Raw genomic sequence first — 17,472 nt, 5'->3', positions numbered from 1 at the left:
TCACCCATCACTGAAGGAAGACTGTGGTGGAGCCAAGTGTATGAAACCACTATTATATATAAAAAGAGAAGTGTTTACTAAAGATACTGCTGCTGTTTCTTATTCGGTTAATAGTTTTCCTCTTCCCAGCCCTACAGCTCTAAACTAAAGATACAGGCTAGCCAGCCCGCTTGCTGCACAGGTTAGTGTTCATTGAGGCATCAGATTGCGCAAACTCTCAAGCAACTTGAAGTTACACAAATTCGGCAAGGGTAATCCTTGCCTGCGCCGCATAACAGAGACCCTACTGCATATGTTAATTTTATGCAAGTTGAACATGGACCATTCAAATGAAGGAGCGGATGATTTTTCAGTTCCAAGCTGCATAAACTTAAAAAACTTTCATCAACCTGAAAATCCTAGCATCTCATTGACCATCTCTAATGGTATGCTAGTTTACCAAGCATGTTTTATATTCTGTGAGCATTACACCAATGTCTAGACATTAATACAATAACTCAGATGGGTTTGGAGAGTACAATGGACCTTCTCTACTTGCATACTTACTAGATAAACAAACAAGTTTTATAATATGAAGTAATAAATGAGTGAAAACTGCATAATTAACAGAACATGCATTAAAATGTTTTGCCAAATGGCCATTTCTGCAACTGGAAAAACCCTGCTACATGAATCAACAGTTTCTTATTTCTGCCTGCCAATGTTCTACCACCTTCCAGTCAGGCGGACACTGCGATAGGCTGTCAGCCAATAGGGAGTCAGGCGGACACTGCGATAGGCTGTCAGCCAATAGGGAGGCATGGTTTCAGATGCCCATGTGACTAAAGGGAGTAGTGGTTCAGGCTGGCTAGGTGTGAGCAAGCAGTAGCTATCAGTCCATGAGAATCTCTTAACCCCCCTGGCGGTATAATTCCAGCGGCTATGCAGCCGCGCGAGGGTTTATTTCGTCTTTTATAGCATGTAGCTAGCCTAGTGCTAGCTACATGCTTCCCCCCTCCCCGCTGCGTCCGCCCGTCCCCTCCGATCGCCGCTTGCCCATAAGGAAATCCCGTTCTGAACGGGATTTCCTTGAGGGCTTCCCCCGTCACCATGGCGACGAATGGAGTGACGTCATCGATGTCACGGACGTCGTGACGTCACAGGGAGTCCCGATCCACCCCATAGCGCAGCCTGGCGGCGATTGGCCAGGCTGCGCAAGGGGTATGCGGGGGGGGGGGGGGGCCCTGCTTCCGCGGCGGGTAGCGGCGCATCGGCGGCGGCGATCAGAGCAAACACGCAGCTAGCAAAGTGCTAGCTGCGTGTTTGAAAAAAAAATAATTATGTAGATCGGCCCAGCAGGGCCTGAGCGGCACCCTCCGGCGGCTTACCCCGTGTCACAGACAACAGATGTATTGTGCTATCCACGTAATGATTCCTGTGAATTTTATAAAGGAAAAGCAGAAAATCCTATTCTAGGCAGTGGCCATCTTGCCAAGCTAATGCTGACGACATATCCTCCCTCACTCTAGTTTCCCCTTCTCTTACTCCAGGGGTCTCAAACTCGCGGCCCGCGGGCCATTTGCGGCCCTCGATACAATATTTTGTGGCCCTCGCCGGCAAAAGCTTCCTTATAGATCGATTCAGTGCTCCCAAGTAATCTGCCGCATCCCCGCCGCTAAACGAGGGCTGCAGAGCCCCCAAATCGCCCGGGGGGGGGGTCAATCCGCCGGCATTTCCTGGAAGGGGCAGAGCTTTCAGCTTCAGCTCTGCCCCTCCTGACGTCAATCGCCGCACGGATCGCCGCCTCTCCCCGCCCCTCTCTGTGAAGGAAGAGTGAGAGGGGCGGGCAGAGGCGGCGATGCGCCACGATTGTGAAATTCCTTATGCGGCCCAGCCTCATCCTGACTTTGCCTCCTGCGGTGTATTCTTTAGCTGCCCTCCTCCCAGAGTCTTCAGACCCTCCCACTAAGGTGTATACTAGGAACTGCACTGTTTTTTCTTTATTTACACATCCAATCACTAAGTCACCTCAGCCTTGCTTGTAAACACGAGTAATCAGAGGGTGTTTCTGATAAGCAGCTGTCAGGGAAATAAATGGAAGAGGAGGAATATATTATAGATAAAATGAACTCCCAGCATTTAACACTTTGGCACTGTTAGGCACTAGGGCCAGTGCTCCTAAAGTATGTGATAACTACAAACCATAACAGCAAAAAAAGTTTTGCAAGTTTTGAATGCAGGATTAGCATCTTTATCACTTAATACACTCAGACCAGTTGCTGTTGAAATTTGATTTTTATGGTGACAATCCTGCTTTAAAGTGGATCCGAGGTGAACTTTTACTCATTGCATAATTGTGTTCCTTTCCTATTGTTTATAGGGCATTCCTCAAGCCAAATACCTTGTTTTAATACTCTAATTCCCTATAAACGAAAAACCACGCCCACAGGTTTTCAGAGAGCCTTGGCAGTAGCAAGGGCTCATGGGAGCTCACTACAAAAACCTACTACACAGAAAGTGTACATGCTAGGGTGTGCTAAACAAGTGGGTACATGCACTGGTCAAAAACCTAGAATTAGTAAACAAACACTACCAGTATATGCCGTTCAACCACCTGATATTTATTGAGAATCAAAGGGTTTCTTATAAAAACCTTGATTGATAATAGTTAAGTCTGTAAAAAAAGTTTTTAATGTAGCACACCATAATAATGCAATTTTTCATTAAACGGGGTGTTACCCCACAATGTCTCAAACAGAAAGTCTCAGGGGACTGTGCACAGACCAGAATATAACCAGTTGACCATATCACTCCCTCAACATGGGGAGAGGCGGGCACGGACACCTACAATGCCAAAAGATTAAAGCATCTAATATGCTAATCGCCCGTCAAACGTGTCCGCATCACCCCATGTACTTATATCACTGTGGTCAACAGCAATAAAAATGCGCCACCCCAAGTCTGAGGCCCTGAGTTTGATACTCCCGCAGATACACACCGTGGACACTGCGGTCAGTTGGGCAGGCTAAAAACAGTCCATGCGGACACTGCATATCGCATCAATGGAGGAGGTGGTAACTATGTGAAACAGTGCATACGGCATCTATATCCGCAAAGTTCATGTGTATATCCAATTATGATGAAGTATTACATGCATGGAAACTTCGTTGATATGGTCAACTGGTTATATTTTGGTCTGTGCACAGTCCCCTGAGACTTTCTGTTTGAGACATTGTGGGGTAACACCCCGTTTAATGAAAAATTGTGCATTATTATGGTGTGCTACATTAAAAACTTTTTTTACAGACTTAACTATTATCATTTAAGGTTTTTATAAGAAACCCTTTGATTCTCAATAAATATCAGGTGGTTGAAAGGCATATACTGGTAGTGTGTTTACTAACTCATGGGAGCTCAGTCTGGGCAGGAGGAGGAGATGTTACTAGCCATTGATTTCAGAGGCAGAGGGGAGGAGGGAGGAGAGGGGAGGAGAGGGGGGTGGGGTTAGGTTTTTTTCACAGGCTTAGTGATCAAGATACAGATAAGCCTGCCTCTGTGTAATGTTTACAAACAACATGGCTGCTGTCATTGTATCACAGGAAGACATAATTTTCTATTAAAGCTGTTTGCAGCTATATTTGCTGTGTAAACTATCTAAACTTTAAATAAGATATATATACAAATTACTTGTTATAGTTAGTTTTTCATCTCGGATCCGCTTTAACCTCATGAATAGGTGGTTTGCTTTTTTTACTGGGCAAAAAACAAGTCCATAGAGTAACTGCCCCTGGACTGGAGGTATTAACCTCCCTGGCGTTTCAATTGCGGCGCACGGCCGCGGGAGGTTTTTTTTTTATATAGTTATTTTTTTATTTTTTTTTTAACTCCCTTCGCTTTCGCCTCCCTCCACTTTCCCACCAAACCCTCCGATCGCCGCCAGCGCAAATACCCAACAGGAAATCCAGTTCTGAACGGGATTTCCTGTATGGGCTCCCCCGTCACCATGGCGACGATCGGAATTATTATTATTATTATTTAGTATTTATATAGCGCCGACATATTACGCAGCGCTGTACAGTGTATATATATATATACCTTGTCACTAACTGTCCCTCAAAGGAGCTCACAATCTAATCCCTACCATTGCCATATGTCTATATTATGTAGTGTAAGTAGTGTAGTGTAAGTCTAGGGCCAATTTTTTTTTTTTTTTTTTTTTTTTTAGGGGGAGCCAATTAACTTATCTGTATGTTTTTGGAATGTGGGAGGAAACCGGAGTGCCCGGAGGAAACCCACGCAGACACGGAGAGAACATACAAACTCTTTGCAGATAGTGCCCTGGCTGGGATTCGAACCAGGGACCTAGTGCTGCAAGGCGAGAGAGCTAACCACTACGCCACCGTGCTGCCCAATGACGTCATTGACGGCAGGGGGAGTCCCGATCCACCCCATAGCGCAGCCTGGCAGTGATTGGCCTGGCTGCTCAAGGGGTCTGCGCGCGCGGGGGGGGGGGGGGGTTGTCCCTTTGGCTGTGTTTGAAAAAAAATTATGCAAATCGGCCCAATAGGGCCTGAGCAATAGACTGCGGCGTTACTGGACGAGCTGAGCTCGTCCGTAACGCCCAGGAGGTTAATGTGCCAGCATTCATTATCCAAGCTCTTTACTTTTGACTCCTCTGTTACACACATACAGTGCCTCCTCTGAAGTGATGGCAATGTAACACTCATGAATGTCACTTCCTTCTCTTGTAATATTGTGAGACCTGTTACTGTAAATGTGTGCTGAGGCCTTTGACAACAGCATTGCGGAGGGACATTACACTTCAGAAAGTCAAATTTCATGCTGCTAAGTCAGTGCAATAGTGGGCTAACTGGTAAGCTCCATTTATTACAACAGCATGTTTTTTTGTTTTTCATGTAGCAGTGGTATTTTATATCTAAACCTTTTTGCAACATAAAAATACAATGCTAGGCTCACAAGGTGAACAGTAGCCATACAGTGCCTTCTGCTATGACAGGGCATTAAAGAACAACAATCACAATTTAAAATACACATATGCAAAAAGTACATTTCTCCCAGAGTAAAATGTACCAGAAATACCTTTTCTTCCACGTTGCTGTCACTTACAGTAGGCAGGAAAATCATCTGTCAGACCTGACAGGTTTTGGACTAGTCCAGCTCCTAATGGGGGCTCTCTTTTCTACATACACTCTATGGAATGGATGTGCACAAATATGTTAGTTGGCCTCCCACACTTGCTTGCACACTATTTTGGCAGGTGGACTGAACAACTGTCACTCAGGAACTGCTTTTTTAAAAATACAGAAAGCCTTTGAGAATCCCCCATGAGGAGATGGAATAGTTCAAAACCTGTCAGACTTTTACAATCAATTGTGACCGTGACACAGGAAAACATTTTAGTGCATTTTAATCTGGAACAAATGTTGATTTTCTACATATGCATGATCATTTTTTCACAATAGTGGCCCTTTAAAAGCATACATGTATACAGGACCTGCCTTTCACCCTTATCCTTTGCCCCCCCAACTTCCATATTTGCCTGTGCCCCGCTGCAACATAACCTGAACAAAAAGTAATCCAGGTCTGCAGTGCACCAAGCAGGGCTTGGAAAGGTAATTTTAAAGTGGACCTGAACTCTTGCACAGGACTAAAGTAGTACATAGAGAAATGCACCCTGTATGGATCTCTTCCCTGTGTCACATCATGACTGCCAACAGCAGAGATGGCAGATTAGGCCTTTTAAAAGCACAGGAGGTTAACAATATGTCTGCTTTCATGAATCAGGAAGTAGAAAGTGCAGATTTATTTTAGGATTTGTATCAGCTGTAACAATTTTTTTTTTTTTAAGGTTATGCTGCTGTAGGTAAATATGCTGTTGCATAGCTTTTAGAGCAGAGAGGACGTTCTGAGTTCAGGTCCACTTTAATATGCCATACCTGCAACTTAAAAAGCTGGAAATGGTAACCATTTATAACTACACTTATGCTTTAATTTCCCCGCTTTAATTTCCCCATTTAAACTATAAATAAGGGCACAACATACCTTGTGGGAATAATGGGGGTCCATAATCCGTGCAAGACCAAAGTCTCCAATTCTCACCACCAAATCTTCAGTGTTTATGAAGAGGTTTGCTGGCTTAAGGTCTCGATGCAGCACGTTAGCTGAATGGATATATTTAAGCCCACGTAGCAGCTGGTACATGAAAAGCCTGGCATGCTCTTCACGAAGTGGGCCTTGCTCAAGGAGCTTGGCTAGGTCGGTCTCCATATACTCCTGAACAATATACACACAGTTCAGCTCAGTTAGGGAGCCCACATCATCTGTCAGGCTATTTCCATTAGGGCCGAGAATTTCAAATACTTTAACAATGTTTTCATGATCAAGTCTCCGGATAATTTTGATCTCCCGCAGAGCATGTTTGACACTCTGAGGGTCGGTCAGAACAATTTTCTTCACAGCCACTCGCTTATCACAGTCATTATCAACAGCAGAAAAAACTAAGCCATTACCACCATAGCCAAGGGGTTTTAAGTCCATATAGCGAGAGCCCAAATCAAATCCATGAATGTTCATAAGACTTTCAAACTTCTCTGCCATAATGGCTACTTTACTTCCTTTGTCCAGGAATTTTCACTTTTCCTAAAAATGTGACAACACCTCACTGCTGGCAGCTAAGGAACAGGTTTCATACACCTTAGAAAACACTCTTCTTTACACTGGTTTTCTCCAATTTTCATTGCATATCAGCCTGCCAGGCCAGATGTCTCCCGCAAGCCACAACGCTAAAGCTCAGATTGGACTGTAGCAAAATGACAGTATTCATAGTTCACAAGAGATGCAGCATTCCGGCAAACATTAAGAAAAACACTCAATGGAAGTGAAACGGAATGAAATGACATACTATGCACGCGACTCTAGTGTGCAAAACAAGTTAACATTGAACAAAAATATGAATAAATATGCAAAAGATAGGCTTCTATCAACATCCTCCTCACAGTGCAGATACATTCAGTGTTGAACTGGTCCTGAGCAGCGTCATTCTATGGTGCTGGTAAGCACTAGAAATTACTTTATTGTGATGTTTTGTTTACAGTGCATCCGAAGAGGAAACCGTGGCAGACCTTAAATTACAGAAGAGTTCTTCTGTTAATGATCAGGTGGCTCCAGCTCACCACAATCACAATCAAAGCTGCTATCCATCTTATTTTCAGAAAACCTGGAAGAAAAAAAAAATGCTATTGTTTGTATGACGTAAAGAAACAGACGAAGCAGGTTATGCATGACCATATGTACGCATTAAAATAAACATTACCAGTCATAATAAATGTGTAGGTTTAAAATACCCTTTTTACGATCAGCCAAACAGAGTGCTCTCCATGCAACTGTAGTGGTTGGCTAAAAAGAACACTATACACTCTTAGCTACTGCCAAATGAAGCATCCCTCCTCCTCTGGCTAAAGGAAACCTGAGAGAATACATTGCTGACCTTTGAGGAAAATGCTACCTGCCTGGCTCTCAGGCTGATACTATATACTTTCCTACCTATCCAAAACAGGCACGCAGATCAGCTATTGTGACGTTAATGACTTCAAAGGCAGCAGACATGTTCCAAGTTAGTCACTTGATGGAGTCAGGTTTACCAAGATGAAGAGCAAGAGTAATCCGCAAACCTGGAGTAGACTATTTAAACTGTCAGAATCCTAAAGTTCCCTTTTCCCTTCACTCGTTCTCAAAATGCCCATAAAGAAAATGAAAAACTGAAAACCGTGATCACTCTTTACAGCAGGTAGCCAGGTTCTCATCCACGACTTGTTTTCTATCTAGAAATACAGCTGTCGATGTGATTGCTAATAATGTTAGCTTCACACTGGTAAAAGCATACTGTTGCTCTGGGGGGTGGAGATACAGCATGCCAGATGATGGAGAAGTCTCAGGTGGGCAAAGTAAGGAGGGTTCCATTGTGGTCATCGTGGATGATCAAGCACATAGGATCTTTTGGCGATGCACCAGGGTATTGGATACATGCTAGATTCTCAGTAGAGACAGGCCAGACCAGACAAATCTGCAGAATAAAGGCCCATACACACGTCGGATTTCCGTGAACGACGGGTCATTTGAACGTCCCGTCGTTCACCCGCTAAATCGGGCGTGTGTACAGACTGTCGTTCGCTTGATAAGAGTGAGTTTACAAACTCACTCTTATCAAGCGAACAACAGTCTGTACACACGCCCGATTTAGTGGGTGAACGACGGGACGTTCAAACGACCCGTCGTTCACGGAAATCCGACGTGTGTATGGGCCTTTAAAGAGAGTCTGAAGCGAGAATAAATTTCGCTTCAGACCTCATAGTTAGCAGGGGCATGTGTGCCCCTGCTAAAACGCCACTATCCCGCGGCTTAACGGGGGTCCCTTCACCCCGAAATCCCCTCCGTACATCGCGGAATCTGTTCCGCATTGGGGCAGGGCTAACCACCGCAGCCCTGCCTCCCGCGCATCTCTCAGATGCGTACCTCCGCCTCTCCCCCGCCCCTCTCAGTGTTCCTTCACTGAGAGGGGCGGGGGAGAGGCGGCGATGCGCGTCTGATAGACGCGCTGAGAGGCAGGGCTGCAGCCGTTAGCCCTGCCTCCAGGAAGAGCAAAATTTACGACCAATTTGGTCGTTGATTTTGCAAGGGGTGTGTGGGGGTGAAGGGACCCCCATTTAGCCACGGAATAGCGGCGTTTTAGCAGGGGCACGTGTGCCCCTGCTAACTATGAGCTCTGAAGCGAGAATTATTTTCGCTTCAGTGTCTCTAAGTCTAGTGTGTGTATAAGGCTTAAGGGCGTACAGAGCATGTGTACAAGTCATTTAGATCTGCACCTGGAACTGGGTTTTAACCAAAGGGAATTACAACTCTACAGTAGTCCCATTCCAAGGCAACTATAATGAATTTTCTATTTGGGGAATCTTTAAAATTCTACTGCAAAAAAAGGTATAGCTGCATTTTCCACTACAATCACAGCTTTGAAATTAGTACTCAAATTATAAGTAGGAAAAAATTATCTCCTTGCAAAGGCCATGATAGAGGAGATTAAGTAGGTTTTTAATGTGCTCCTAATGTATCTACACATGAGAGCATGTTCTATTTCACCAGAAATGAAAACAAATCATAGGTACATAAAGAATAAATTGACACATTACATTGATATGATACAATTTAAGTAGCTGCGAAACGGTGCACAGGACAGATGCGAAACGGTGCACAGGACAGAAGGAACACAAAGAAATGCACCCTGTATGTATTTAGAGAGTTTCGCCTGTCTAATTACTGTAATTTGATCTCTCAGATGTGTCAACTGGCTGCCCCAGCAGAGCAGCTAATTTATAAACAAAGAATGTTAACCCTATGGGCCCATTCACACTTGCTGATTGCAAAACACTAGTGATTTTGCTAGCGTTTTGCGGCGATTAACACCCCCCGCCCCCCCCCCCCCAAAAAAAAAATCACCATTAACACTTGGCGATTTTTTTCTAGCAATCGTGTTTTGCGCTTCTATAGCACTGAAACGCGATTGCCGGGAAATCGCCTGAAAATGGTGCAGGCTACGCATTTGTGTTTAGCGGTTTTGGGCGATTAGCGCAAATCGCCCAAATGAGAATGGGCCCATAAACTTTTATTACCCTATCGCTTTGAAAAGCGCTAGCGTTTGATCGTTTTGCCGAAATCGCCGGCAAAACGCTCAAGTGTGAATGGGCCCTATGTTTGCTTCTATGAAAGCAGGAAGTAAACACTGCAGATTTACATCAGCTGTAACAAACAAACATTCTCTTTAAAGGTTATGTTGTTGCATATCTTTTGGTACAGATAGGGAGTTCTGAGTTCAGGTTCGCTTTAATGTGCACCCTAGCAGTCCCATGAACTGGACAGCAATGAGATCATGCTGGGCTTTGAGCTACTAGGAAGGTAACCATAATCTGTTGCAGTCCCAGATGGAAGTGATGGTTTCTCAGATGTGAGCACAAACGGCAAACAAAAAAATTGGGTGGGAGGGGCGCTTGATCTTATTTCTACACTATACAAAAAAAAAAAAAAAAAAAGATTCTTGCGTTGACTTTAATTGATTAATTCTATTATAAGTTAGCCATACATTGCAATTACAAAAACAAAGCCTACCAGACTGACATACTTATACAATGCTCAAATCTCCTGCAGTGCTTTATAGACTGTCCCCATGAGGGGTTCACAATCCAACCCCTACCATAATTATATGTCCACCATAGTAAGGCCAATTGTTTTTCTATGAGTGTGTGACAGCATGGGCGCAATATCCATGCAGACAGTATAGCATTGCAAGGCAACAATGACATTGGCTATGCTGCCCTTTTTCATCATATGATTAGGAAGCAGAGAACACTCCCAAAGACAGAAATAAAACTTGGTGCTTGTCTACTTTAGGGGACCCAGCAGGAAACCTCATAGGGAAAAGCTCAATCACAGAACCATCTTGTGATAGGCCAAATAGTGTGGACATAGCTTACTACAGCCCATCTGAAACCTGCAGTTTGGGAGAATGCCATCCACCCAATCACATTAGCTTAAATTCCCTATGAGATTTCCTGCTGTGTTACAAACCGTAACTACTCCCAAAACTGTCTAACCCTGTTCCATACGATTCAAACTAGAAGTAAAGCAGCGCCTCAAATTGTTTTAAAAACCATCTCACTAATCAGAAATAAACTGACTTAAATATTCACAACTTAGCTGTAAAACTATTTAGAGGTTGGAAATACAACTATTTTGATATAAATGGATCTGGATTCAAAACTAAAAGTCATCACACTGGAAATAAGGCTGATTAAAATTATTTCAATCAATATTAGCATTAAAAAGAAAAGCCATGCTTAGGTCTGCTCACTACACACTCAGGCATTTCAGACACAACAGATCGTAGCTGAAAGCATTCTGTTCCATTTGGATTAATCAGTTGCCACATATACCCGTGAAAGCAGCTGTCACTACAAGCTCCGACGTCATGAGTGACGTGCTCTTTCCGGGCAATCTGCAGGGAATTCCCTCAGACTACACATCCTTGTTATCCCCCCACCGTCTGCCGGTCCCCTCATGTCCCAGGACAATAGGGAGCACAGCTGTACTATAGACTCATCCGCCCACATGAGGGCAGAGGCACGGCTGGCCAGCATCCAGGCAGCGCACAACTGCAGGTGATGAAGTCACACCACAGTATGGCCCATGATGGAACCGGCGGCCACGTTGCATGTGGACTGTATGAGTCAGTGACATGAGACCTCCCACCGCCGGATATAGCGCAGGGCGAGCTATGAGCCCCGCATGCACACACAGCCATCCACCATTGGTAAAATAGGCGCAGGCAGATCGCAGCCCTTTCTCTAGTAAATGCTAATGTGGCCGCACAGTATGTCACGAGAGCTCCATCAGGAGGACTGGAGAGCGCTTTGTGGACGGCCATTGGCCGCACTCTGCCGAAGCCCCGCCCCCCAGCCCGGCTCCATTCCCAAAGCTGCCAGCTGGGCCGGCCGCGCGTCAAATCATCGCCGCTCCGTACGGCCCCCTATTCACAATCCCCGCTACGTCGGGACTCGTAGTCCCCGGAGAGGTCACTACGCAAGCGGCGCAGGGATCCCCCTCTCATACAACAAAGTGAAGGTGATTCGGGGCTCCGGGGGTACAGCGGGAAGCCCCAGTAGCAGGATACAGAGGGGGGATGTGGAGAGGCACAGTGCGGTTATCATCACAGCGAGGGAGCCGTAGTATTGGTGCGTGCGGGAGCTCCGGAGCCGCTGTGATGATAGAGATAAGGAGGGGTGGGGGGCAGATATCTGCCGCAGCCCCGCACTGTCATTACCGTACAGATCCCGGGGAGCCCGCCTGCTCCAGTGTGTGCGGGGAAGCCTGGAGGAACCAATGTATTGTATTGTCAGTCACACAATGGGGAGACATACACGCACGGCGGCGGACGGGAGCAGCACACGGCGCTGGGGGGGGGGGGGGGGGGGGCGCAGGACGGCGGCTACTCACAGCTCTCGTCCACTTCATAAGGTTTTCGGAGAGAGGACTGGGGTCGCACACTCCGCTCGGCTGCTCTTCTCGCTCACTCTCTGCCGCAGTCGCCATGTACCCGGACTGACTGCTGAGGGGGAGGAGACTCGCAGACACCCGATCTGCCGCCTACTGCGTCACCTGGAACGCCCCCTGCAGGCTAACACGTCATCCAGGCGGGAGAATTCAAACGAGACCCTTCCTGTCAATCACTTTCCGCTTGTCAGTCACGTGTTGGGGAGGAGTTAAGAGCTGTAGTGTGGGGAGAATGAATGGCTGGTTGGTCGTGTTGCGGTTCTTTACTGGCTGCTGCCCACTTCTGTGCGGGGGAAGCGGGGTGCGTGAGCGGCAGTGCTCGTCACACATATACGTACGTAGCCGCACACTGCAGCTGTCCTGAGGAGGACGTGTGCGCGGCTGTGGTGTGACTATCGCGGCGTAGCAGAAGGAAGGCCTCTTATAGACTCCACGCCGGTGCACCATTACAGCATAACGCGATTCTCCAGTAAATGCGTATTGCTATCTTTTTACACTCTTTATTCTGCATAGCGTGGAAAAGGGGTGTAACGCTTTGTCGGGATACAATACCCTACTGCTACTACTCGGGTATACATTGGAGAAGTTATCGTTTTACAGGGATGCTGGTCAGCAGCAGTGGAAGTCCAAAGTGGGTTCCGGAAGGGTATAAGACAAGACAAATAACATTTATATTGCGCTTTTCTCCTAGCGGACTCAAAGCGCCAGAGCAGAGCAGCAGCCACTAGGGCGCGCTCTATTGGCAGTAGCAGTGTAAGGGAGACTTGCCAAAGGTCTCCTACTGAATTAGTGCTGGCTTACTGAACAGGCAGAGCCGATATTCGAACCCTGGTCTCCTATGTCAGAGGCAGAGCCCTTAACCATTACACCATCAGCCAACTGTATACACGTGGATGGCTCGCATGTGATATCAAACACATCGATTTTGGCGTAGCCAGTGCCACATAGACCATAATGGGAATTACGGTTATTGCAGCGCACAGAGAATAACTTTGGAGACGTCAGAAGATGGAGCTGAAGTTGCGTTTAAAACACTGCAATTTGGCCCCCGGCAATAGCTGGAAGCTGAATTACATAATTCCCCACTATCAACTTGGACCTGGAGGGGGAATAGTAATTAACGATGCCAGGACGTGTGCCGGAGCGCCCGATTTCACTCGTATGCTGTGGTATCTACACAAGCAGAATCGCACTGGGGGTGGCTGTCAGTCAATGGGCTCAATCACAAGTGTGGTACACACACGCTTGCAGCATCATAATTAACTGTATTTGCTAAGTATGGTAGATGTTGCACCCAGAATTATTTGTCGTAAACATGGCATTGGTCATAGTGGAAAGAAATAAGAGGTCATAGTACAAATGTCAAGAGTGAGTAGCGAACATTGAGGACATGCGTCAAGAAATTAGACCTAGGATCAGTAAGGCTCTGTTCCCACTTAAGCGAAGAACAAACTTTATTTTTTTTGTGTCGCTCGCTGCTAAACAGACAGTGAACGGCTCCTATTTTATAAACGGGAGCTGTTCACGTTTATCACTCTGCAATGGATCCGTTGTGGTACGCGTACCACACTACTGTGCAGGCCGCGACTCCTGGGCAGGTGGATGCATTCCCCCATATATCCTATGCGGGTAATGCATCTTCCCCTGGCTACAGCTGGACTATGGAGCGGACCCTACACTGTCCGCTCCATCTGATCTGGCGCAAGTGGGAACTGAGCCTAAACAATTGTTCCAGCAAGGCTGGGGGGTGGAGTCTTGGAGGATGACACACTTTGAAGTTTGCCTGTTGCCTGCGGTAGCACCTTTGAACCAGATAATGGAGGAGCAGAGGACAGTGTCACAGACCGCGAGCCGGTCTGCGGGTGGGGTAAATCGATCAGCGTCAGAAATCCTCTTACACGGTCATTTGTTCATCACGAAGGGTAACCCGCATTCGCAATTTGATGAACTGACTCGCGAAGGGAGCGTTCTGATACCAACCGAATCACTCCACACACATATACAATTCAAAGATCTGCCACCAAGCGAGTTACACAGCCCGCTACTGTAATTTTACTAGGACTTCGAGAACACTTTAGTAACCCCTAGCAGTATACAAGAATCTGGGCCAGATCGTTATGTCTGGGCCGGGTTCTCGCATACGGGTTATAAATGTATACTTCTATTAAACACAGGGTAGCGAGTTCAGGAGAATAGGTACGATTGTGTATGTTCAGCAACAGGTCATAACCGCTAAACGATTTTTAAACGTTTAATAACACAAATGCATTACATACAGTTATATACACCTATTAACATATAAAACACAGAGCTTAAAAATAAAAGGAATAAAACAGAAAGTTCTTACTTAGTTAGCTGAGCAATCCATTTGAAGCATGAAGAAAATAGTCCAGTTTAAACGTAGGCATTCAGCTTAAAAGTCCTTTGTACACAACATGCGCCCGGTTCTTCCGTGAGCACATGTCTGGACTTCCCTAGTCGATGTAAATTGAAGAACTGGGTGGAGTTCCTTGCAAACGCTTTTTACTGACCAGAGTTTTGGGGCGGTCACTACCTGGAAAGTAGGTGTGTTGGAGGCAGGGTTACCTCCTGGCAAGTCAGGTTACCACCCACAGACTTGGAGCAAGGAATGTACCAATTATTAATAATTTGTGTAATTCCGCCCCAGATGGGTGCATCGCAGATCCGAGACCATATTCATAAGCAGCATGCGACTCTGTATTAAATGAGACTATACACGCCTAGTCTAACGAATTTGCTCTACGCATGCCGGATAAAGCGGTTTCTCAATTGATTCCTGATAGCTAGAGAATGATAATTCATGTGAATTATAGACCTGTTTCCTAGGTATCAGGAAATGTAATTTTGGTCTTGCTGTGCCAAACCTATTTTGAATTATTAATAAGTTAACGTTCCCTTTGTGTGAAGCTATACGCTTGGAGGGAAATTTTGAATCTCAACCAGTTTGAGCTGGGTTTCCTTTTGGGGAAAGATGAGCTATGTACCAAATGTCTGCTGTCCAGGTGGTCTGGCCACGTGTGAATTCTTTCCTGACCTGAACAGGATGTGGGGGGAAGGTTACTGTTCTCAGTAAGAGAGAGGGAAATTGACATCTATTGTGCATTTACCCAAGACTGACAGGGACTGTGCACGATTATGCGAAAGTCGATGGCGCTAGCGCACGGCTTTTCCGTAATGTTCGTCACATCTCCCTCCTACCAGCCGGACGCACAGAGTGGGTCTGCATGACCCGCTCTACGCGGCGCTTAGCTACTGACCGGGTTCTCGACTTCTTATCTGACTGCCCGTTAGACAACTCACCAGAAGCATAAGGCCTCATGGTCCGGTGTGTCCCAGTGTCCGCTTTGCGGACGGTGCGATGCACACCAACAGGCTTACCTCTAAAGGCCTGGCTGGGTTTGCATAGCGCTTCCTGTAAGGGAGAGAGTCGTTGGCTGACATCCGGGTCACTTCCTGACTCTCGGGTGTCAGCCTGCGAATCTGGAAGCAGCGTAGCATACCCCTGCTCTAACTGACTACACCTTGGCACAACATTTTGGTCAGCACAACCTAGGTGAACATTAGAGCACAATTTTAAAAACGAATTTGCCTTCACCTGGGTGGCGAGGCTTGCCCCTTCTCCAGGAAGGATAGAGGGTGGACCTGTGGGCAGTTTTGCACTGGGTTGCTTCTGCAAGGGGAAGACATGCAAGGGTGAGACGGAAGGAACGGCCTGTCTCCACCAGCTGTTTGTTAACAGCAGACAATGGTGGAGCACTCTGGCTGTCATAGCAGGAGGGGAGGTCTAGGCCCCCAGCTGCCTGCTCTGACACCTGGCCTGCTTCCACTGCCCTGGACGGATATGACCCAGGCAAAACAAGACTGTTACCTCTTAGATTAGAGACTGTCACATTTAAACATACATCATTTTTAGCACTGTGAGATTCAGCATGAAAGCTATTAGCAACATCTGGTACAACATTAACATCACAGTTACGTTCATTTTTCACATGTACACAGGTATCTGGAACAACAGTGACAGGTTTAGAGTCAGACAAACCGTGACTAGACAGCTGTCCATTAGAAACAGGTACCGCTTCCTTCCCTCCTTCCCTAGGAGGGCTAGGTACCATTACCCTGGCTGCCTCCCTCTGTCCCACCCCAAGCTTGTACAGTACCTGAGTGGGTCCAGACTGGCAATCCGGGGTGTTGATCACAGGTTCATAAAAGGATCGTAGGGTGCCAAGATCGGTGCCCAACAGCACAGGCACTGGGATGTCATCTGTCACCCCCACAACTTTTGACTGGCGGCCCCTTCCCCAATCGAGAACAACACGAGCTTTGGCGATGCGTGCGTGTGTGCCACCAACTCCCAAAAGTGTGACACGCTCATTAGGCAGGAAATTCTCCCTGGCTACAAGATGAGAGCGAACCAAGGTAAGCTCTGCGCCTGTGTCGCGGAAACCAACAGCGATCTGGTCGTTAACTTCCACGACTTGATGATTTCCGGAAAGTCGAGGATTTGCTGCTCCCATGACGAGGTAGGCGTGTGCAGTAGAGGATGCGCTAGCCACTTCTGCGCTAGGCTCTGGAGACGGCGTCCTCACCTCGGGGCAGGCAGACTTGAGGTGTCCTCTCTGTCCACAGTGGTAGCACTTCGGAACATATGTGGCATCAGGCGGATGAGTAGCAGGTGCAGCATCCGGCCTCTGTGGCTGTGGGACCCGATTCCCACGGTTAGCAGGGGGAGGAGAGCTGGGTTGCATAGGTCTCCCCCCTCTCCAGCTCGGGACTGGAGGTTTGCGGCTGTCCCGCACACGGGTGGCCACAAAAGTGTCTGCAAGTTCTGCGGCAGCTTTGGCGGATTCAGGCTTCCGCTCCAAGACAAACTGCCGGACATCTGGAGTGCAGCAATTCAGCAACTGCTCCTGCACGATGAGGTCCTCCAGACCTTGGTGAGAGTCTTTTTTGAGGCCCCGTGACCACTGCCTGAACACAGTCAGCAGGCGACTCTCCAGGTCGGTGTAAGAGTCAGTGTGGCCTTTCTGCAGGGAGCGAAACTTTTTGCGATAGACCTCTGGGGTCAGCTGGTATTTGGCGATAATTGCAGCTTTTATCGCCTCATAGTCATTGTCTTTCTCAGCGGGTAAGTCCACAAACGCCTCAAGCGCTTTGTCCCGCAAGTTGGGTGTCAGATATCTCGCCCACTGCTCCTGGGGCAGATGATGCTGACGACAAGTCTTTTCAAAGGAGTGTAAATAAGTGTCCGGGTCGGTTCCCTTCTCCATTTCTGGGAATTTAAACTTTGGAGTCCCAAACGGGCCTGCTGTGGGCCGGGGTTCCGGAGCACTTTGCGAGGGATTTTGGCCTTGCGCT

General features: G+C 47.0%; 1 protein-coding gene across 4 annotated transcripts in view; it reads right to left on the bottom strand.

The window, feature by feature from the left end:
* MAPK6 (mitogen-activated protein kinase 6) overlaps positions 1-17,472 on the bottom strand; it is a 75,506-nt gene that overhangs the window by 11,014 nt on the left and 47,020 nt on the right. For 2 of the 4 annotated variants that reach the window (XM_068275454.1, XM_068275453.1), the window contains exon 2: positions 6,043-7,216. In XM_068275454.1, coding sequence (XP_068131555.1) covers positions 6,043-6,597 — 555 coding nt within the window. In that variant the 5' untranslated portion in view covers positions 6,598-7,216. Of the gene's footprint in view, positions 1-6,042; positions 7,217-12,039; positions 12,213-17,472 lie in introns of those variants that run through there. The other 2 variants (XM_068275456.1, XM_068275452.1) reach the window with 2 other exon arrangements.

Source organism: Hyperolius riggenbachi, chromosome 3 (genome assembly GCF_040937935.1).
Source record: "Hyperolius riggenbachi isolate aHypRig1 chromosome 3, aHypRig1.pri, whole genome shotgun sequence".
Lineage (NCBI taxonomy): Eukaryota > Metazoa > Chordata > Amphibia > Anura > Hyperoliidae > Hyperolius > Hyperolius riggenbachi.
The sequence above is the reverse complement of the archived record's forward strand: the minus strand, read 5'-3'. Positions and strand labels throughout refer to the sequence as shown.